Below are 22,475 nucleotides of genomic sequence, written 5' to 3'. Positions count from 1 at the left end.
TCGATTCACCAACATATTCAAGAGTGCAAACATAAATGATGTGATCATAATGACTGTGCGAATAGCTTGAGCATCACCTTCACAATCTTCTAGTTCTCTTAAACGGGCTGCAATCTCTTCTAACGGAGTTCTTCTAGGCATCTTCTTTATCACATAAGAAAACACATGCCTATACTAGGCATAACATGCAATCAAGTACACCCAAGACTGTTTAGTAAGGTGGGATGAATCCAATACTAAACGTACCCAGTGTCTCCACCAAAAGATGTGACATGAAGTTGGGGGTAATGAAACTTCACGCACCTCTTAGCTTCCTGCTCTTCCCAATCTTAATAATAGAGACCCTTATCACTTGCAAAGAGAGATGAAGAAAATATTTTCATGCAAAGAAAACCACAACATATCTTTCTCCTTGCTTCCCTTAGAGGAGAATGAATATGGTGACATCCCAAGTGACATTGTAGTCCAGCATCAGGAGAAGAAAAGGATCCGCAGAGGCCATTATCTCACCAAGCCGATCGACGCCAAAAAGAAGAGCGATGCATTGTTGGAAGAAGATCTTTCGGCTCAACATGACATAAACTAATATATATCTAGGGGCTTGAAGGGGCTGATTTTGCTGGATGGGCAAATTCCGGGGAAACATGGCACCTCCTTCACAGAAGCCTCTAGAAATGGCTCAAAATCATTCTACAAACTGCTAGAAAACACAGAGGTCTATAACTTCCACTAGAAAAATGATATCAAAAATTAAAGTACATACAAGAATGTGCCTTGAAGTGAGCTTCGTACTGATATAAGTTTCGTTGAAAATAGATAAACGGTTGAAGAGATATGGACAATTTACTGAAAGGGGGTAAAAACTATCATAGAAATAAACAGTCAGACATAGAGATTCATAACTTCTTGTCTTGGATCCAATGCAAAAAACTAATTACATGGAAGGGAGACCATTAAAGAGAGCTTCGCGTTAATATAAGTTTCATTGAAATCGAACCACTGCGGAGAAAGTTATAGGCCAAAAACTGACAGGGGTCTAACTGCTATATTAACTACCACATCTGCCCATGCAGATTTTGCCTAAGCAAATTACTCCCCCAAGGCTCCACAATTATCAATGATCCAATACCCCTAGAATTCGCCTAAAAGAGAGGAAGAAGCTTGCATGGTGGCTTGGGAAATGGATGGACCATGTGTGCACAGTGAGCGGCCGAAAAAGAACTACTTTAGAGACTTGAATAGAGAGAGAAAAGAACATAGGAATGGAGACTCAAGTAAAATGATAAGAAGTGGCTTTCATTACCATGAGAGTAATACGCCACTCAAATACACTCAAAATACTACAAACACAAGGGAGAAGAAGAGGTTTAATACATACGGGGGTTTCCATTTTTCGAGCGACGAGCGGACAAAAGGTGGGAGGGTCCAAATATATAGGCTAAAGTAATTTTTGGGGAGCAAAAAAATCCAAATTATTTCAAGGAATATGTAAGCAAATATGAAATCTTGATAAATAGATATAGATATAAATATACCTTTATATAATATACATATATAATGTCTAAGTGGTGACTTATTTATGACTTTCAAAAATCCTTTCTTTTCCTTTCACCATTGGTTGGATCATGAAATTATTAGCAAATATCCTCTTTATAGTTCCTCAGGATGACCTAAGAAAAATATATAATACCTTTTTAATAGACCCTCTAAGTGTATTTTGCTAGAGGAATATGGTTTGAAGAGCTTGCCCCAACCCTATTCCGCTTGGAGAGCCTATGCAAAAGGAGTCATAACTTTTGCTCCTTAGCTCAGATTGAGGAGCTGTAAAAGGGAAAAATGTTCAAAATCTCATGATGTATGCAATGGTAGGCTTAAAATTACACTTTTTATAGTTATAAAAGAGAAAAATTAGAAATTTCAAGATGTATATGAGAGTTACAACTTCTCCCTAATTCATATTATGGTAATAAGGAGTTCAATAAAAACCACATTTCCTTAAAAGTACTTAGGTTTGGAGAATTGGGAATATTTTAAAAATCCCTCCCTTGCCTTCCAATATTTGATAATGTTTTAGAGATTAATTTATGATCAATTATAATGGCTTCAAGTATGAGGTTTCCAATATCTTTTTCCTACTTATCCAAGGAATATGGTATACATTGTTATATGAGAGCTTCAAATATGGGATTGCTAAAGATTAGGGAAACTCTTTTAAATTGATTGAATTACCATAATACTCAAAAGAGAGTATGGTAGGGAGGTATTTATAGGAGTTTCTAGAGTGTTCACTGTTTGTTCATATATAGATGATGTTCTCTAAAATGAGGGTTATAATGAAAAATAAGTAAGTATATGGTTTCATAAATGAGAAATTAAGAAAGAATTGTATATTCGTTTGAGAAATATACAAGCATGGTTGGTGTCAAAAATTATCGCTCGGACTTTTTTGCTCGTAGGTTTTTGCTCGGAAACTGTGCACATCCCATACATACAAGAGGAAATGGAAGCTCCAAGACTACTTATAGAGAGAGATGGACTCAAGAGTCTATATAAGAGAATATCTACAAGAGGGAGAGAAGGATCTTGGAAGAGGCTTGAGGAGACTAGAGCTACAGTAACATGAGGCCTAATGGTGGAAGAGATGATGAACAAGGGAGAGGAGGGCTCCTTTTATAGAGATTTTGTCACCCTCCTTGACCCATTTACAATTGCTGCCTGTAGATTCCTTTCCCCATCAATACATAAGCCCGTATGTCACCATCCATGTCCTTTTTGGCTACTCTTACCATGTGTCCCATCAAAAGATGCTCAAGACTATTAAAATATTGAGAAAGTCAAGGGTCTCTCCACATGGAGCCCATAGGGACCCTCTCTTTTCCATATGTCCACGTCCTTCTTATTCCACATAGGAATTCTAGAAGGATTCCTCTTGACTCCACACTTCTCCACATGCCTTCCACACGCTTGGCATGTGGCCTCTCTTATATTATTGGAATACATGGACATGAGCCCACCTCTTTATATGACTCACTCTTCCTATTTTTAAAAAACCCCATAATATCCCATAAACAAATAACTCTCACCCCATACCAAGGTATTTATAATTCATACCTATGGTATTTACAATGATCCATTCCACTCATCCTCTCAATCCCATACAATATCTTAGAAAATAGAAATAAGTGAGAGCCCCTAAGCTATCACTTGATACTCAAACTCTTATCAAACATAGAAGAAAACAATATCAATGCCAAATAAAAAATATCAAATTTTGGCGTCACATGGGTAATCCCATTGGTGATTTTTGGAGGCAATACCCAAACATGCAATCAAGAGGAGGATGAGACCTCTCCAGAATTTCAATGAGTATCCGCCAAGCACAAATCACTCCAGAGATCAGTATGAAATTGGAGCCACAGCCTGCTTGGCGTAGACCAAAGCTGCTCAATGAAGAGTACCTCCTTGAATACATATAGGCTCCATCTTCCTTTTGCACGCATCCCACATTTGATGCAGTTTCCCATCGCTACTGGTGGGATGCCAATCATCATGATCTAGATAATGCAGATGCTCCTCTCAATTGGCCGTTAATCAATAGAAACTCTAAAATCAAATGGACATGCCAGGAAACACTCATCAGAGCCTTGGACAAACATGCATCAATTATGCAAGGCAGTTATGACAAAATACTCAAGGAAAGCGCAAAATGCAGTGAAGCCTTAGCAGTCATCCTGGAGGTGGCCCTCACCATTGTTGGCCAACCTCCCTTACCCAATTGAATCTCTATCTCACCAAAATTCCAATCCCCAAAGGAGTTGGTGGAACTGCCCAATAAGAAGAATGTCATTGGCTTAGGAGTTGGTGGAACCACACAAAAAAATGAATGTCATTGGTTGCAAGGTGATCTCTTAGATTAGTCATAAGGTTGATGAGAGTGTAGACAAGGTCAATTCAATATTAGTTTGCAAAAGGGTATGCTAAAAAAGAGGGTGTTGATCTTGAGAAGAATTTTGCATTAATCACTATGATGAAGACCACAACCCACCACACTGTATAGTTTGTAAAGTATCCACCACAATTCAACAAAGGATGTTATGATCCCCATTATCAAAGACAAAATGTTAGTCGTGGATTCATGGAAAGGAAATATAGACACACAGTTGAGAGTTTGATCTAACAATTACCAAGTCCAACAACTCTTATTCAATTGGTGTTCTCAAACAATTTATGGGAAATTTCAAAAAGGTACATTTGGATGTAGCTTAGAAGAGTTTGGGCTCATATTGATAGATCTTGCTCTTTATGGCTATTCATATGCAAATTGAGCTAGTAGTGTATAGAAGATGCACCAATGCTCCGTCAATCTTGGTTCAACAGCCTTGTCATGGCAAAACAAAGCAACAAAAGCAAAATATAGACGATTAACAAATGTTGCATGTGAAACAATCCGGTTCCAAGATCTCTCTTAAGTATTGAAAATTTGTCAAGAGATCCAACACAACTACCCTCAAAGATTATTAGCAACATTCAACTAACCAAAAACTACATTCACCAAACCAAGCATCAACTTCGGGCTTTCCAAAATCAAGTACAACTTGTAGAGAAAAATGATGGTCACGTTATACTCTACGTACAGTTTTTGTTGCGTAGTCAGTTAAGTGTCTAAGCACGTACAAATAGTATGATTTCTAAAAAAAAAGAACACTTTTGTTGCCATCATATGCAGCAATTTTATTCAAAAATCGGAAACTTGTAAAACACCCTGACCTTATCCAATGCAATTTAAGACATGTTGAAGTATTTTAAATGGAGAGTGCAGAAATGTCCTATGTGGACTCATCAATTCACGCATATAAATACCATTTTTCTGATTTCAATCTTGTGTATAGCTAGCTACATGCATTTGAACTCTCTCCTTCTAATGTAGTGTACAGTTTACTACATGCGTATGCACTCCTTTCTCTCTCCCACGATTGACTCCTATTTTGACTATCATGATAGCAATGTTTTGATACTCAAAGGCATATGCCTAAGGACAGGGATTAGAACTTGGAAGGCAGGACAACTTTGGCCTTGATGACATAGAGCAGCACAAAATTTGATTGGATGAGATTGATACCTAGTAGCAAATGCCACGGCATGTAGATCAAGACAGGAATTCTGTCTTAACCCGTGCCATCTCAAACTTCAAGACACAAGTTCATCCAACTGTTTGCCTCTATTATGCAGCCAGCAAGCGGCAGCGTGAAGTATGTATCCCTCATCCTCTTTATTGCAATTGTTGCATCCCTTCCCCTGCCAGCTGCAGCATAAATGTTTGACAGCATCACATATGGCATAGGGTCACCAGGATCAGCTTTCAACACGAGATTTGCAACACGTTCTCCTCGATGCACATCAACCTGATAACTGCAGGCACCAAGCAAAGTCATAAGTGAAGCAACTGTAGGTTCAAATGGCATGTTGCATATGACGTCTTCTGCCTCGTCCAGCCTCCCTGCCCTGCCAAGTAGGTCAATCATGCAGTTATAATGCTCCACATTTGGCATAATAGCACGATCTTGACACATGAAGATGAAGCAATGATACCCTTCTTCCACTAGCCCAGTATGACTACAGCCAGAAAGAACACTGACAAAGGTGACATCATCTGGCTGAATTCCTTTCAGATGCATTTCCACGAGAAGTTGGAGGGCTTCCTTGCCCTGCCCATTCTGTGCATACACAGAAATCATGGCATTCCATGTATTGACATCCTGCTTTGGACTTATGTCGAACAATCTGCATGCATCCTTCAGTCTGCCGCATTTGCCATACATGTTCATCAAGGCAGAACCTAAGTATACACCTAGTTTCAAACCACTGGCCAGGAAGCGTGTGTGCAGAACCTTACCTTCACTAAGGGCTGCTTGGCTGGTGCATGCATCAAGAATGTTAATGAAAGTGACCTCATCTGGTATTACTCCTTCCCACTGCATTCTGTAAAAGAGTTGGAGAACAACTGTACCCTGGCCACTTTGAACGCTTGCTGCTATTATGGCATTCCAAGAGACAACATTCCGCTCAGTCATAGAGTCAAATGTATGCAATGCATCTTCAAGGACCCCACACTTTCCGTACATGTTTACAAGTGCATTCCCCACACAAACATCAGAATCAAATCTACTGCCCACAATGCGCGCATGTATTTGTTCACCCACATGTAAGGCTAGTTGAGTGGCACATGCAGAAAGAATGCTGATAAACGTGATATTGTCTGGCATTAGTCCCTCCTGCTGCATTTGATTTAAGAGTTTGAAGACGGTTTGGCAGTGCCCATATTGAGCATATACTGTGATCATGGCATTCCAAGATACTAGGTTTGTCATTGGCATTCGGTCAAATATTCTAGATGCATCCTCTAAGCAACCAAACTTTCCATACATGTGCACAAGTGATGTGCCTATAACTACATCTAACAAAAAATCATTTCCAGCAATAAGCGCATGCATGCGCTTTCCCTCAGCAAGAGCTGCCTGGCTGGCAGATGCCGAAAAAATGCTGACAAATGAGACAATACTTGGCATTATACATTCACACTGCATTTGATGGAACAACTGTAGAGCTTTGTTGTCTTGCCCATGTTGGTCATATACTGCGATCATGGTATTCCAAGAGATCAAGTTCCGTTCATACATATTGTCAAATGCCCTCCATGCATCAGCTACGTTGCCACACTTGCCATACATGTAAACGAGTGTAGTTTCCACCACAATGTCTGACTGAAATGTGCTGGACCCAGCGTATGTATGCATCCTCTTACCTTCCGCTAGAGTTTCCTCACAGGCACATGCATTCAGAATGCTGACAAAAGTTACCTTATTGGGGATTAAACCTTCCTGCTGCAACTGGCCAAAGATTTGGAGGGCTTTCTTGCCCTGTCTGTCGTTCGCATATGCCGCAAGCATGGCATTCCATGAGACAATATCCCTCTTAGTCATCTTTAAAAACAGAATCCATGCGTCACCTAGGATACCACACTTGCCATACATGTTGATAAGGGCATTCCCAACAGCAACATCAGATTCAAATCCCATAGCCACAATGATATCATGAATATATATACCCTCAAGAAGAGCCGCCTGGTTAGCACAAGCAGACAAAAGGCTGATAAAGGTAACCCTGTCTGGTCTCGCTCCATCAACTTGCATCTGTCGAAACAGATAGATAGCCTCATTGGCCTGTCCATTTTTTGCATAGGCTACAATCATTGAATTCCATGAGATAACGTCCCGATTAGACATTTGTTGAAATATTTTCTGTGCTTCTTCCAGGCTGCCACATTTGCCATACATGTTGACAAGAGCATTCGCTACAAAGATGTCTGACTCGAATCCACCTTTTGTGATAAGAATGTGTACCTGCTTTCCTTCATAAAGGGCGTCCTGGGTGGCATATGCAGAAAGAATGCTGACAAAACTGATTCTGTCTGGCTGTAATCCTTCCAATTGCATTTGTTCAAATATCTGAAAAGCATCAATCTGCTGCCCATCCAGAGCATAGGCCCTAATCAGGAAATTCCATGAGAAAACATCCCGTTCGTGCATATTTGCAAACAAGGCAAAAGCTTCCTGCACTGCCCCACACTGTGCATACACGTGTCCAAGACGGTTTGCCAAAAAAAGGTTTTGCTGAAGTCCACATTTGACAATATGGCGATGGATGCGTTTTACATCCAACAAGGCCTTCGCCTTCCCACACCTCTGCAGGAGAGAAGAGTACATAGCAGGGCTCAGCTGGATGATGAAGTTGTCCAGCTGGTCCAGCGAAAGATTCCATGTTGGCTGACTGATCGAATGGTTGGGAAGCACATCGGATATTGAGCTGTCTTCCTGTGATTGCATCGTCGTAAATGACAGGTGCGAAGTGGGCATATGCCTCATAATTATAGTTGCATCCACCGTTGCCCAAACAGGGAGATGGACTTCGCACATGGTGGAGGCCATCCATCTGAGTCCCCCAGCAGGAAACGTACAAGGCACCTTTCCCTTGAGCATTCCATGTGGAAATCTTCCCATGTGGTAGGTGCCACATGGGCGCTGGTACTGCTCCCCAAGAAGTGATAACGGAAAACAGAGTCATTTCAAGTCTCAAAGTTCACACACTGATGCCTCCACTGCCCACCATTGGAAGTCTATACCCCGAGCATAAACAGCACATAAAAAACATCCACTGCAAGTCAATCTTTCCTGGGAAGCGACCTGATGTGAGGAATTGGTTCAATGGCCGCAAACGTGATCAAATATAGAAAGAAATTTCACAACCAGCATCGCATAAAGCGACATCGAAATTCAAATAGTCATAATCTATATCTGGAGAAACACCATCGATAATCGGGACTATCAAATGCCCAACGAGAAGCAGCATCAGAGTTCCACCTTGGGAATGGTAGCTCTACCGTCAGACTCAGAACACTCTCAATGTTTCTGGCATTGCAAAGAGAAAGCCATAGTGTTTCTTTTCGGTTCTCTTATTATGGAATTGTGCCAGGGCCTTTTTGGCCTGCCCCCAATGGGAAGGCCTTACTGAGGTGAGAGAAAAATAGGGAATTACTGGAATTTTTTTTGTGGAAATTTATGATTGGTCAGGCGGTCTTTGTGATTATTCCCTTTTTAGCGGAGGGAGCGAGAATCTTGTGGTGGCTGTTAGTTCATTATTCCATGTTTGTCCAGAGAATTTTGCAGCCCACTCTGCATCTTTTATAGCCATAGTACTTTTGGATTGCAAGGCTAATCTTCACATGATTCTTAGACGTCTCATTCACTTTCATGCTTCTTTTTGCTGGTGTATCGTTGGTCCTCGGCACAAATGTAATGGTTTGGCTATTCTCATCCTTGAAACTGACATGAAGGACCGCAAGTCACGCTTGCAACATCAACCGAGGCAAATAAAGATGGCGACAACTAATTTTCACGATAACTATAAGGTTAGAGAGGGAGCATTTGGCTTGGTTTGCAAGTTTTCTTCTCTACTGGGATACGAAAGCGTACAGTCCAGGTTTGTTTCTCGAAAACTCCTTGTTTCGAGCAACAACATATGCAAGTGTTTGCAGGGACACTCGAAGACGGAAAAGTAAGAGTGATCAAGAAGTAGGAGCGACTGAGATGGAACTTGTTACAAATGTAGAGCATCACAATCTATTTAAGCTACTTGGATGATGTGTAGAAGGGTTCAAATACTATAGTTGTCAACATCATCTATTCGGTAAGCCATTGGTGTTATGAGCTCACCATTACAAACAAATTCGATAACTATTTCAAAATACGCCTTGTGGAGTTCTAGAGAGGGTTCCCTACCTTTGGCCTGCCCCTCATGGGGACGGTGTGAGTATTTGTTCTCCTCTTCCAAAGAGAAAACTCGTTTTGTGGATATTTGTAATTCCGATACTTGCTATCATGTGTGGAATTAGTGATGGTGTTCAAAGCTTCGATTGATTCATGGGCAAGCTTATATATTTGTTGTCATTTCGTGGAGGTCTTCAAAGCTTCGATTGATCGGTGGGCAAGCCTACATATTTGCTATCGTGCATGGAATTCGTGGCGATTCGATTGGTTCGTGGGCAGGCCTCATGAATGTAGTTCATCTTGTTTTTTTTTTCCCCTAAAGAGAAAAACTGTGCAAGGGCCTTAATAGGTCCTGTTGCGACAAAAACTGGCTCTATTAATTAATTTCTCTGTTTTGGGGGTGAGATTAACCTAAGCGATGTCCCGATTAATTAATTTTTCTTTTTTCTCGGGGGGTGTGAGTGATTGCATATGGCGGTGGCTTCTTCGAGAAGCCACCTGTTCTAGAATGTTTTGGCGTTGGGTAAAAGAGGAGGAAGGGGGTGGTAGAGTGAGGAGGGGGGGCTGTAAAGCCCTCCCCAATACAAGGAGGAAGAGAGAAGGGAAGAGAGGCGGGAGGGGTGGGTGGAGTGGAGGGAGGGAGAGGTTGGAGGGGAGTGGAGGGAGAGAGTAGGGCTGAGAGGTGACAGAGGGGAAGCGGGAGGAGAGGGGGAGGAAAGAAAGGGAGAAGGAGAAGCAAGGGAGGAGAAGGGGGAGGAAAGAGCAGAAGGAGAAGTGGGAGGAGAAGGGGGAGGAAAGACAGGGAGAAGGAGAAGCAAGGGAGGAGGGAGCAGGAGGGAAGGAGGGAGGTAGAGGAGGGAAGGAGGGAGCATGTTTGAGTCACTTGTAACACAAGACAAGTCTTCTATATCAGTGAGCATGTTTGAGTCACTTGCAACACAAGACAATTCTCTATATTAGTGAGCACATTTGAGTCACTTGCAACACAAGACTAGCCTTCTATACTAGTGAGCATGTTCAAGTCACAACACAACCAACCTCTTTTGTGCCAACATCAATTATTAGAATGTCCTCAATACCTATGAGCATGTCACAATGGTAGTCTTGATAGCTACTACAATTTCTTTGGAGCCCATTTGTGTAATTCTTATTTCATTTCATTATTTAAAATTTTTAATCTTTTGTACATCTCACCTTGGTCTCATTTGACCTCCTTTCCACTCTGTACTCTAGCCTCTTGTCATTACGAAGCTCCTCTTGTCCCTTTCCCTTCCCTTCCTTAATGAAATATAAAATATAATATTTAAAATTTAAAAGTTAATTATGTTTAAAATTTAAAATAAAAATAAAGTCAAATGTTTAATTTATTTTTCTATAATAAGACTTGTAAAAAATCAAAATATTTTTTACTTTTTAATTTCAATATTTTTAAAATTTAATAACATAGATAAATTTAAAAAAAAATCATGGCTCCAATCCCAACGATCGATGCAGATGCGAGTCTATAGCCATGATGGCGCCTTCCCTTCTTGAAGCCGGAGAAATTTTGGTGATACTACCGTGGTGCCCACGTTGATTGCCAAATCCACCCCCTGTATATGCCAATGGAATGGCGATGGACTTGGGCGAAATTCAAAGAACTCCAGCAAAAGGACCCCAATATGTTATTCAACTTTCCAAGGTACAACTTCCCCAAAGAGATGACTCAGGAGGGATTTTGCTTCTGCCTCCAGTCATTCAACGACACATACGGCTCGGTTCTCGATCTTGCCGTTGTAGTAGTAATCCACTTCAACCACCTTCTCCTCTTACTCCTTCCTGATCTCCCTGCATTGTACTCCTCATGTCATTAACCATGTAAAGCACATGACAGCATCAAAGAGTATCTGGGAGCAATTGGCTTCCCTCTATAACCAGACTACCCCTATGAAAAGGATCTCTCTTGAGGTTCAGATGCGGATATTAGATCTTGCTAAGTCATCTTTTATGAGGGAACATATCAATAAGCTTTAGGAATTCCAACAAGAGATACTTCAGGCAGGGAAGGAGATCTTATCTGAAGATATGGCATTACTTTGTTGTCCCATCTCACATCCTAGTACTCTTCTTTTTATTCTTCCCTGATTACGAGTGGCAGGATGAGTTCTCTCACCTGGGAGGAATTAGTGCCTATGGTGCTAGATCAAGAGGACCGGTTTTAAAGTTCACCCATGCCCTGGCAGCCCCACAGTTAGGTAAGTCTCAAGGACGCCGTTATGTAGGGTCTCAATGAAGTGAGTTTTATTATAACCAAATACGAATTTGCAAGAAATCATGGCAATGTCTCAAGTTGGCAAGATCACTAAGAAATATATTTATAATTGTTTGTACTACTTGGAATGAAATTGGAAGTGTTATTTGGTAATCACTATAAAAATTTTCTTAAGCTCCAAATATAGTGTCAAGACAATAAGAAGCACAATCATAGTGGTAAATGTTCAAGATAATGATTTCATGAAATATGCATGCAAAAGCATGAAATTGGAAGTGTTATTTGGTAATCACCATAAAAAATTTCTCAAGCTCCAAATATAGTGTTGAGATAGTAAGAAATGCTAGCATAGTCATAGCGGTGAATGTTCAAGGTAATGGTTTCATGAAATCTGCATGCAATGTTAGATATGCTCAATGCCCCACCCTCCTAGTAACCACTAGTGGTCCAAGGTGCTCAAGTTTTAAGACCCCCATATGAGGAGAAGCCATGTGTGAGCCCGGGACACTGGACGGATCCTAACTTACATGTCAGATGAGGTCTATCAATGAGATCATTGATGGTAGAAAGGTGATCTATGTGAGTCTAGCCTATGGGCTAGGTAGGGTAGGTAAGCTGGTAGCACAATGAGGCACATTGTCTTGATTGTGTGGGAGCCCCTTACTCTTGCTGGGGCTTGGGGGCCAGCTGGCCCCCAGTTGGGGGGTCCCAGGGGGGCCAATGGTCCCCTTGGTGGGGGTTTGGGGCCGAGAGCCCTCGAGGCGATGGTATAGGAAATATTCCTTGAATATTCCATGGACAACTAGTCGGTTCCATCAACTAGGTTGACTGGTCGGCTCCACCAACTAGGTTGATTGGTCGGTTCCACCGACTACGTTGATCCGACTATTGCCCTCATAGCTATAAAGAGGCAACCTCCCTAGTCCATTGTATCAGATCAGATCTTCCAGCTAGTAGCTCTTCACCTAGTATTTGTCTAGATCGCCATCTAAGCTCCACTGTGGGAGCACATGGGTAGATGGAGCCATCATCTGTACTACATCAGTATTGAAGGAAAATTTTGTTCATCTCCAGTTTGCTGTGTACTCTCTATTCTTTGTTTAGTTTCTATTCCATTGCGTCGTGTAATTTAACATGCAAAAGCATGAATAATGAAGATGTAGAGCATAGGTTATGTATTAGGGACAAGAAGTACTTCTTGAAGGATATACTAGATTCAATAAAGGATATCTAGAGATATTGATGTTGTGGGACCTTTGAAAAAAATATGGGATGCATTACCAAGCATTGTTGCACTTGCAATGTCTCAGGTTGTACTCGTTCAAACTCTTGCAAGTGTGCCACCCATAGCATCTTTCTTTGAGGTTGTATCCCCCACAACATCTCTGGCTGTAACTACAAAAACATGAAGGATTCCTCTTAAGATAGGTTTGAGTACCATGGCTATTTCAAGAAAAAGGGCCAAAACAACTCTAGCTCCACGTGGAGGTTCTTTGAGTGCAGCTTATTTAGAAGCAAGCGAGGGATGGATAGTGAAGAGGATGCAGGTGAACAAGATGAACTTGTAGATTCTAAGCCATTTGAGATATCTAAAGTGTTACATACTTACATCTCTTTTGAAGACGAGGGGTATCGAACTATCCCGACTCAGCATAGCCATAGTGGAAATTGATCGAGCCTACTTGTTCACTAACCAATGGAAGCTAGAAGAGTATTTTGCACACAAACTAGGAAAACTAAAATGGCATTTGTAGGCAATATCACTCTATGTTCCATGATGTTCAAGAGAGCTAAGAAGATGATCCTCTATTGTGTGATGTGACAATTCAAAAGTGCAGAGACTTTCTCCAAGCCTTTGAAGGCATGGGCATCTGGGTCTTGCAGCTTTTCTTCATTATTTTCTTATCAAGGAGTGGTGGTCTTGCTTGAATAGGAACCAAAGCCTAAACTGAGTGTTGCAATGGGGGACTATTTGAAAGATGAAGAATCCCTCTCTAGTAGATGATATGGTTGAAGTCTTATTGAATGATGGATGGATAGTATCATTGTACCAAATGGGGTTCACTATTGAAAAATTTATACGACGGGGTTTAAAGTAAATATGATCGATATTAAATATCAAGCAGACTACATGTTATGGTTGCACTTCATTTTTTGAAGAAAGTGTGGAAGAAGTGAGAATATAGTGATTCAAGCAATGTTGCCTCTAGCCCGAAGTGATAGCTCTACATTCAATGAGGAGCAACAAAAAGAAATTCATGCTAAAATGAGTAGGGATCCAGTATCATTAAGAGTTAAGGAGGTTCCACTCATCGTATGGGAAGGCTAGAGGTCCACTCATCATATAGAAATGCCAAAGGGTCCAATTGTCACATGGAAAGGCCAAAGACAAGAAGTAATCCATGATGGCGAAGGAAAAGGGAAGTCTATAGAAGTGGAAACAAGAAAGAAATAAAACTCGGTCTCCTCGAAGCGAAGGAAAGTAGAGAAGGTGGGGCAAGCAAGAAAGCATTACCTATAGGAGGCAATGATGAGCAAAAACCTTAAATATTGAAGCTTGATCGAAAGGATCATAGTAAGGAAGAGTTCCAGGAGGCACCACGAGCCTGCATCTCAAACCTCATAGACTGGTCCAGAGCAACCTATTAGTCAAGACCTTGGGAGTCAAGAGTTATGATGCAGTGGTCTAGAGTGGCCTACTAGTCAGGACCCTAGTAGTGAAGAATTTGTACTTAGGAACATGGTAGTAGTTAAGAGCTTCTAACTTCAATGTAAAACAAATATTGGAATAAAGAATATATCTTTTGGCTCTCATTAATATGTATGCTCGAGTACATTTTTGTTAGTTTATTTTGACTCTTTACTCTCATTAATGTGTATAAACTTTGTTTATGAGTTTGATTTTGTACTTAAAGGATGTATATTTACACCAAGAAGGTGTATATGTACACCACCTTTGTAAGAGAATTGGTTATCTATTAATGTTCTTAGGATCACAATTTCTAAAATTGTTTATGAGCTAATTATTATACTCATGGAGTGTATTTTTAAATGTATATGTACACTACTTTTTCCAAGAGAAAAGCTCATTTATTCCTCTAGGAACATAGTTACTCTATGGAATTGGATGCTCACAACTGCATTAGTACACAATTAATCATTAGCACAGTATTCATCACAATAAATAATTTAATAATTGGAGAAAATTTTTTGGCCTTTTCACCAGACTCTGGTTTTAAAAGTTAGCTTTAAAACTGCATTAGCACAATAGTCATCATTTTTTGACTGTTCTTTGCTCCAATTCTAAAATTGGACTTTACACAAGTCCAATTTTTTTGAATAGCATGCTATTTGTTGTTTTTTCTTTTTTATGAGCATCACTTGGATTTGAATGTAGTCTCTTTACGGTCTCTTTTTAGCACTAAATATTCAAACCTCCCTTTTGACTGCCATTGACTATGTAATATAACCTTATGCTCAAGCATCTTTGCTTAACATTTGATGTTGCCTTCAGCCCAAGATTGTCTTCAATTCATCTATTTAGCTCTTTGATATTGATATTATTTTACTCTTTCCCGTGTCAATCATGGTTGGCCATGGGATCTTGTTCTATGCAATTGCAAAAGGAGCTCTATCAATGCAAACTTTTCCTTTTCTTTTTTTAATCTAACAACTAGCTAATTGGGTTCGGTTTGTTTTCCACGTGATTGCTAAAAGGACATAACATTTCTTACTTTTTGTATTGGACTTTTGCAAGTCAATGAGTCTATAGAAACAAGACAGTTATTACAATGCTATAACTTATGCATTTATCTATATGGCAAAATCAAGAAGACATTTTTTATAAGAACAATTATGATGGAGCTCCATCATCTAAAGGCTCTTTCTCATAACACAATTGGCACCATTTCAATATAGTGTGTGTGTGTACATACATACATACGTACATACATGTATATGTGTGTGTGTACGTGTGCATGTGTGTGTATGTGTGTGTGTGTGTGTGTGTGTGTGTGTGTGTGTGTGTGTGTGTGTGTGTGTGTGTGTGTGCGCGCGTGCGTGCTTTGGTTAATCTTCTTAAAGTGTCCAATGGACATGTTAAACCTTTACATGATTGCAATTATCCATTTCTAGTGCCAAGTGGTATATTGCTATTGTTTGATAATATCCCTAGAGGTTTCTTTATAAATCTAATGTCACTCTTGGACTCTTTGTTTACTCTTGACATACATAAGAAGTAGCTCAGACCCATGACACTTGCCTTCCCATCATATAGTAACTCATTGTTGTTGTGTTGGAATTATCAGATCCTTGCTTTGGAGTAAAGGTAGAGTTTGAGCATCATTTTGTTCAATCAATGAGTTTTGTTCCGTATGATGTAATATTTTTTCAAAGAAAGATTTTTGTTGAATATGATGTAATATTCTTCAAAGAAAATTTTTAATTGCAAAACACATATGATATGTTACTTTTCTATTAAGTAAGAGGAAAAGACCCCATCTCAATCAATTCTAGATATATGCTAGATGTATTTTTAATCACTTGCACTTGGATATGCCAAAGATCCCTCCCTCTTTTGTGCTACCCTCCTAGTCATTACCCTTTGCACCACCCCAACCTCCACTTCCTTCTTCACCCCTTTGTCCATCCATAATAGACTACCCAAAATTATGCCTTCCCCTTGCTTATCTCCTGTCAAATGCTACATATATCTCCATCACATTTAGCTCCTCTATTGGCTATGATCACCCTTGTCGCCCATCCTCCTTTTGGGACTTACCGCCCCTCCACCTCCCACCTCCTAAGCCCACCCTGCTTCACCTTTTTCTCAGCCTTCTCCCTTTTTCTTTCAAATGGAGATGATAATAATCATGATATGAGAGAGGAGGATGATCATGAAATAGGAGATATAGATATTCAGGCCATTACCCATGAGGACAAGCCTACCATTGGTGATGCTAATTTTGATACTAGGGACTTGGAAGCTACTGGTGCGTGTGGTGATATGCCTACCATACAGACTCACCTAGACCTGGACTTGATGCTTATGTGGGATGCAGTGGAGATGAGTGTTGAGTGGGTGCATAGCATGTCATCAACCAAGTAGAGTTTGTGCCTCATCCTAGCTGTCGGTGTAGTGGCACAATGGTGTTCACTCGGATGGAACTCTTTTGAGGTAGGGTATGTGGGTTCTTGTCTGGTTGTAACCAGAGAAAAAACAGGTTCTTGTGGTACTGCGACCCTTGATGTAATGGGTGGTTTATGTTCGGGTAGCTCTATAGATGCTCACATGAGCAAGACATCCCTTGATGGCATGTGCACGAGTCTGGACGAAGGTTCTTTTGTAACTACCCCCTTTCTAGGGGTCAATTCTTGTGTTTCTTCCTCGTTGGTTTGAGTGACCTTCTCATTGAGTTGCACTATTTGTGGAATCATGGCACTTCGAGGGCTTGGGGACTTGTTCATTGCAATGGGCTTGAGGGTAGGTTCTTGTGGACCCAAGCAGCCTGCTTGCCTTTGTAATAGCCCTGGGTTTCCACAATCTTTGTGGCGACCTAGCGCTTGTGGGGATGATGTGCTTTGAGTGGCACATTTGGGCTTGGAAGTTGAGGCAATTGGTGGCGTTGGGTTCTTCTCTTAGATGGGGTAACCTGTGTTGGTGTAGGCCAAGGGGTGATCAGAGACTCTTCCCCTACCATGATCTTTTCGAGCTGTCAATTACTATTGATTTGGCATTGAGCGCAGAGAATGGCTTCACACACCTTATGTTCATGGCATTTCTGGGTGGGTGGTAGGGGTGGTAGAGTAACTTGTGGTGTAACTCTGCAGTCACTACAATTAGGACTTTGTACTGCTCGAGATTAGACTTCCTTTCAAGGATCAGGACCAAGAGTGATGAAGCTTGCTTGGGCCTTGGAGTCACCTTCATTTAGAACTTCCTTGCCTCTAAAGAGTGGTAGTACTGTGGGGGGAGTGGGATGAAATTCACAGAGACGAGTTGCTGCAGTCCTCCCCCCATTCGTTAGAGATGATGTCCTAGCCCTCCAGTCGATTTGGCAATTCATGGCATAGCACCAAGTCCTTCCCAATATCATTTGTTCATCAATCACTTTTGTGGGGAGTACATAAAAACAAATCTCTACTTCCTGGGGAACAACCATTAGCTTCAAGTCCACATACCCTAATGTGCTTAAGAGTCGACCATTGATGGTGCGCACTGATGCCACAGTAAGGTTTAGGGATACTTGTAGCTTTTCCCATACTTTGTGTGAGATGAAGTTATGGCTCGCTCCTAGATCCACGCGTGCCCGGATGCGTAAGCTTGGACCCTATAATTGGACATTCAATCCAGTTGGTTCTACTACTAGTTCATCAATTAGCCTTGGATGTTCGAGTGTTGCCTTAAGCAAGGCCATTTGCTTACGTTATTTGATCTTGGCGTTATGTGCCTTGGCTTCTTTGATGGCCTGACGTTTCATCCGAGCCACTTTGGCCTTAAGCTCCTTTTCCCTATGGATGGCCTGGAGGATCTATAGGGTGAGGGGGCCATAGTATCTTTTCAATTTACTCCTGTTGAGGTAGCCATCCATTTCTACTCCATCCACACCCCTTGTAGAGTAATCTCCACCATGCGGTAGGGACCCATGTCCCTATATTTAATCTTATGTTTGGTGTTGCGGATGCTATAGAGGAGTGTGAGATCTCCTTCCTTGAGGTCCTTGTTTTTGGGGTTGCGGTTGAACCATTTTTTGCACCATGCCTCCTCCACATGGAGGTAGTAGGCTGCATGTAATCTTGTCTCATCTAGCCATTTGAGATCAATTAAGTGCTCCACCAAGGCATTTTCAGTGAGCCTTTCCTTGATTGTAATGTGAGGGCTGGGCACTACATATTCCATTGGCATAACTACCTCCACCCCAAAGGCTAGGCTACTTTATAAGCTATTTGGTAGGCCCACAAAGTTGCAATGAGCTTGTGCTCCTAGTCGGTACGACTGGCTTCGATCATGCAAATTATAATCTTGTAGCATGTTTTATTTGAGAACTCCGCTAGGCCATTTGCCCTGGGATAGTATGGCATCAAATTTCTATGTATAACTAGTTAGGATCGCTATAGTTTCATTGAGGAAATGAGTCCCTAGGTCATGGAACACTTTTAAGGGACACACAAACTGTGCAATGACTTAATTTGGTGAATAATCTATTGCCAAAATAATCTTCTTATGGCTCTCCCTTCCACCCATTTGGTGAATAATCTATTGCCAAAATAATGTCTTTCGCCCTTGTTCCTTTAGCTGCTGGGCTTATCGGTCCAATAAAATCTATGCCCCATTTCTCAAAGGGCTGATCAATCAATATTCTTGTTAGGGGCATCATGTCCACTTTATGTGGGATTTGCATGCTTTGGCAGGGGTCGCATTGCTTGACAAACTCAGCTGCATCTCCAAAGAGAGTCGGCCACCAAAGCCTAGGTTGCAGCACTTTACATGCCGTAACCTTAGTGCTGGCAAAGTGATCGCCTGCTATCCATGAGTGGGCTTCTTCAAGAAATTTGATGTATTGGTGCTCGCATACACATTTGTGCATGATGCCATCCTTGCCCATGTGGTATAGCTAGCCTGCAATTAGTAGATATGGCATTGTGTCCTTGATCCATTTGCGGGCTCTATCCTTCTTGAGGGCTTAACCCGTTGGCCAAGTAGTGGCCGACTTTGGCTACCCAATTCAGAACTTATATCAATGAGGAATAGGGGAGCATCGGGGAGGTCATCTTCAACTCTCGTTGGAGCTTTTCCATTGGGGATCCTCGAGAGGTAGTTGGCTAGGATGTGGGTCTTTGCCTTACACACTGTGACTATGAAGTCAAACTCCAGAAGGATTAGCATCCACCTTGTGATGCATCTCGTCATGTAGGGCTTGTTACCCAAATACGATAATGCTTGATGATCCACAAAAAAGACAAACTTGTTGGCAAACAAGTAATGCCTAAACTTTTTAACTACATAAACCATGGGTAGGCCTTCCCTCTCTATTGTCGTGTAATTGACCTCGCCATCGTTTAATTGCCAGTTAGCAAGTGCACAGGGTAGTCCAAGTTATACTTCTCTGGTTGGGCTAACACACACGTGCTAGCAAAATTGGAGGTGCCAATGTGAAGGTGGAATATTAGATTCCAGCCCAGGTCCTATAATACCGATGTTGTGTCCAAAGCTAGCTTGAGGGGATCAAAGGATTTTTGACATTCCTCGGTCCCCTCAAAGACTACTAATAGCTTGTACAATGGCTAGGCTATGTTTGCATAGAACATAATGAACATTTGATAGTAGCCCATCTGGCCTGTAAACTGCTACATGCCCTTGGAATTTGTGGGGGGAGGTAGTTCTAGAATGAGCTTCATCTTGTTGTAACCCATGGAGATACCATTTGTACACTATGTGGCCAAGAATCAAGTTGTGTTTGACCCAAAATTGGTGCTTGAGGGGATTCAGGGATATATGGTACAACCGGCACCTTTGCAAGACCAATTTTAGGTATCTTAGGTGATCATCCCATCTTGAGTTCACACACACATCATCCAAGAAGACTTCCACAAAGTCCCTTAGGTACTCCTTGAAGACGGTGATCATCAGCCATTGTTGGAAGGTGGCGTGAGCATTGGTAAGCCCAAGTATCATTACTTTGGTTCCATACACACCCCACTCAGTTGCAAAGGTAGTTTTATGGGTGATCTTGCGGGGCGATGGACACCTTATTATATCCTGAGAATCCATCTAAAAAGCTATATGCTTCCTTTCTGGCTACTCTTTCTAGAACGTGTTTCATGAATGGCAAGGGATAGTGGTTGCACCTAGTGGCAGCATTGACTTTTTTTAGATCCATGCATACTTGAATATTTCCATTCTTCTCTAGGTCTATCACGATGGGTGATACCCAGTCTGTATGCTACATCTCATAGATGAATCCCATGTCTATGAGTTTTTGATCTCCTCCCTCACTATGACCACATGTTTTGGGATTCATGGGATAGGGACGCTGACACAATGGTTTGACATCATCAAGCATGGGTATCATGTGCTGCATAACCTTAGCAGGCACACCCTTCATATCTGTGTATTTCTAGGCCATGCAGTCCTTGTATTCTCAAAGGAGGGCTATTAAAGCATTCTCCTCATTGGGGGTGAGCTCATTTGCGATGATTATTGGTTGGGGGTCTTCCCCTTCTGACGCCAGGTTTACCTCCTTAGCTGGGCCATTGTAACCTTGGAAGCACCCTTCTTCCTAAGTTCTCTTGGCCTGTTGGTATAAGATCTTGCGATCCAATCGTGTAGGCCTTGTAATGGGCAGGTATCTATTGTAGATCCTCCTTTTCTTCGTCCTCCTCTTCCACTCTCCCTTGGGTGGTATTCCTCTTGGCTCTACTGGGAACCTTCAAGCTTTTGGAGGTTGGGAGCTTCGAACCTGAGGGTGCCTCCATCATGGCACTAATGGAGATGACTGGGGAGGTAACCTTGCTCAAATGTGCTCCCCAATTGGAGGATAACTCATGGTGAGTGGTAGTGGCACCAACATATGTAAGCCAGTGGAGGTTTGATTTGACCCTTACTATCCCCTTGCTCACCTCGCAGGGTTTGAGCATGTTAAACATTCTGAGGGGAACTAGTAGGCTCAACCCTTTGTGCTGGGTGTTGTCAATTGGAACCCTACTCTCTCTCGGACATCAATGTTTTCCTGAATGTGCATCGAGTTCTGAGAGAACTTTGGCTCAAGGAGAGGGGCATACCAAAATTCATTTGCCTCCCTTTCATCCTCTTCTTTCTCGTAGGTTTGGAATAGTTTTAGGGATGCGGTCTTGTTGGTTGTGTCAGATTTTGTGGCAAATAGTTGTCCTAACATTGGGTGGGTCTTGTATGCATGCAAGTCCACTTGCACGACTTGCTCCTCATGCCACAAATAGATGTTTTTGGTGCACAAATCATATACAAGTCTAGACATTTGCAAGAAGGACATGCCTAGGATGGTATCCAGGCCGTTGGTAAAGTCCATGACTACAAATCTAATGCGGTACATGAAGCTGAATACCATGATGTTAATGCCTGTGAGGACTCCGAAGGGTTCAGCAGTTCCACTATTGGCTAACTTCATTACTAGGTGGGTTTGCTCGAGAGAAGGTTTTCCCCACCTCTCCTAGCATTCCTTGGCACAGACACTCACACCCGCTCCCCCATCTAGGATGGCATCAATTTTTTGGTTCTGGTAGGTTATGGGGATAGCCACATTAGTATCATCACCAGATCCTTGAGACTGTAAATGTTTCCTTCCTCTCGTAGGTTCTGTAATACCGAGTCCTCTTGGAACATTTGCTACATCAAGGCTGGAGCCTCTGATTTACTAGAGCTAAATCATTCCTCTTCTTCCACCCTTTCTGGCACCCTAAGTGCCTTTTCTCCTCGGTGAGTGGTTAGGTGGTCTGGGTGGATGGTATCTGACCCTCTGCTAGCTTTGAGCCTATGGTCAAACTTCTCTTGGCATTCTCGTACCAAGTTCTAAGTGTCTATTACGTGCTATTTTTCCATGGCTGGGTCGGGATAGGCCTTTTGGAAATTAGATACCTCTTTAAGTATTGATACGATAGGCCATAAAAAGTATAAAGGTTTGTACAAATAATAATAAGAGATGATAACCTACACAAAAGGTAAACTAAGGATGTTTGATGATTTCTGTCACTTGAACAAGTACTTTGCTGTGTTAAGTTGAAATCATTTAGAGAACTATCCTCCCTTGTAAATCCTTCATACTTAGGAGAACCCATGTGATCCCAATAAAGGAGTATTAGGAGTATTAAGTCTATAACATGACAATGCGTGATCATATTTTAAGATCTTTGATTAGTACTAGTACTTT

At 41.5% G+C, this 22,475-nt stretch overlaps 1 protein-coding gene across 1 annotated transcript; it reads right to left on the bottom strand.

The window, feature by feature from the left end:
• Positions 1-4,884: 4,884 nt before the first annotated feature.
• Positions 4,885-8,464, bottom strand: LOC147900827 (pentatricopeptide repeat-containing protein At5g27110-like). The gene has a single exon (XM_087376339.1). It carries the CDS (start codon positions 8,055-8,057, stop codon positions 5,181-5,183), a length of 2,877 nt encoding a protein of 958 aa, XP_087232465.1. The 5' UTR covers positions 8,058-8,464; the 3' UTR covers positions 4,885-5,180.
• Between the last annotated feature and the right edge of the window lie 14,011 nt (positions 8,465-22,475).

Source organism: Dipteris shenzhenensis, chromosome 6, assembly GCF_047967505.1.
Source record: "Dipteris shenzhenensis isolate YYH24624 ecotype China chromosome 6, Dip_SZ_1.0, whole genome shotgun sequence".
Lineage (NCBI taxonomy): Eukaryota > Viridiplantae > Streptophyta > Polypodiopsida > Gleicheniales > Dipteridaceae > Dipteris > Dipteris shenzhenensis.
The sequence above is the reverse complement of the archived record's forward strand: the minus strand, read 5'-3'. Positions and strand labels throughout refer to the sequence as shown.

Bases quoted from the DNA above. Each gene is read 5' to 3' on its own strand.
- LOC147900827 (XM_087376339.1), bottom strand. From the start codon at position 8,057: ATGGGAAGATTTCCACATGGAATGCTCAAGGGAAAGGTGCCTTGTACG.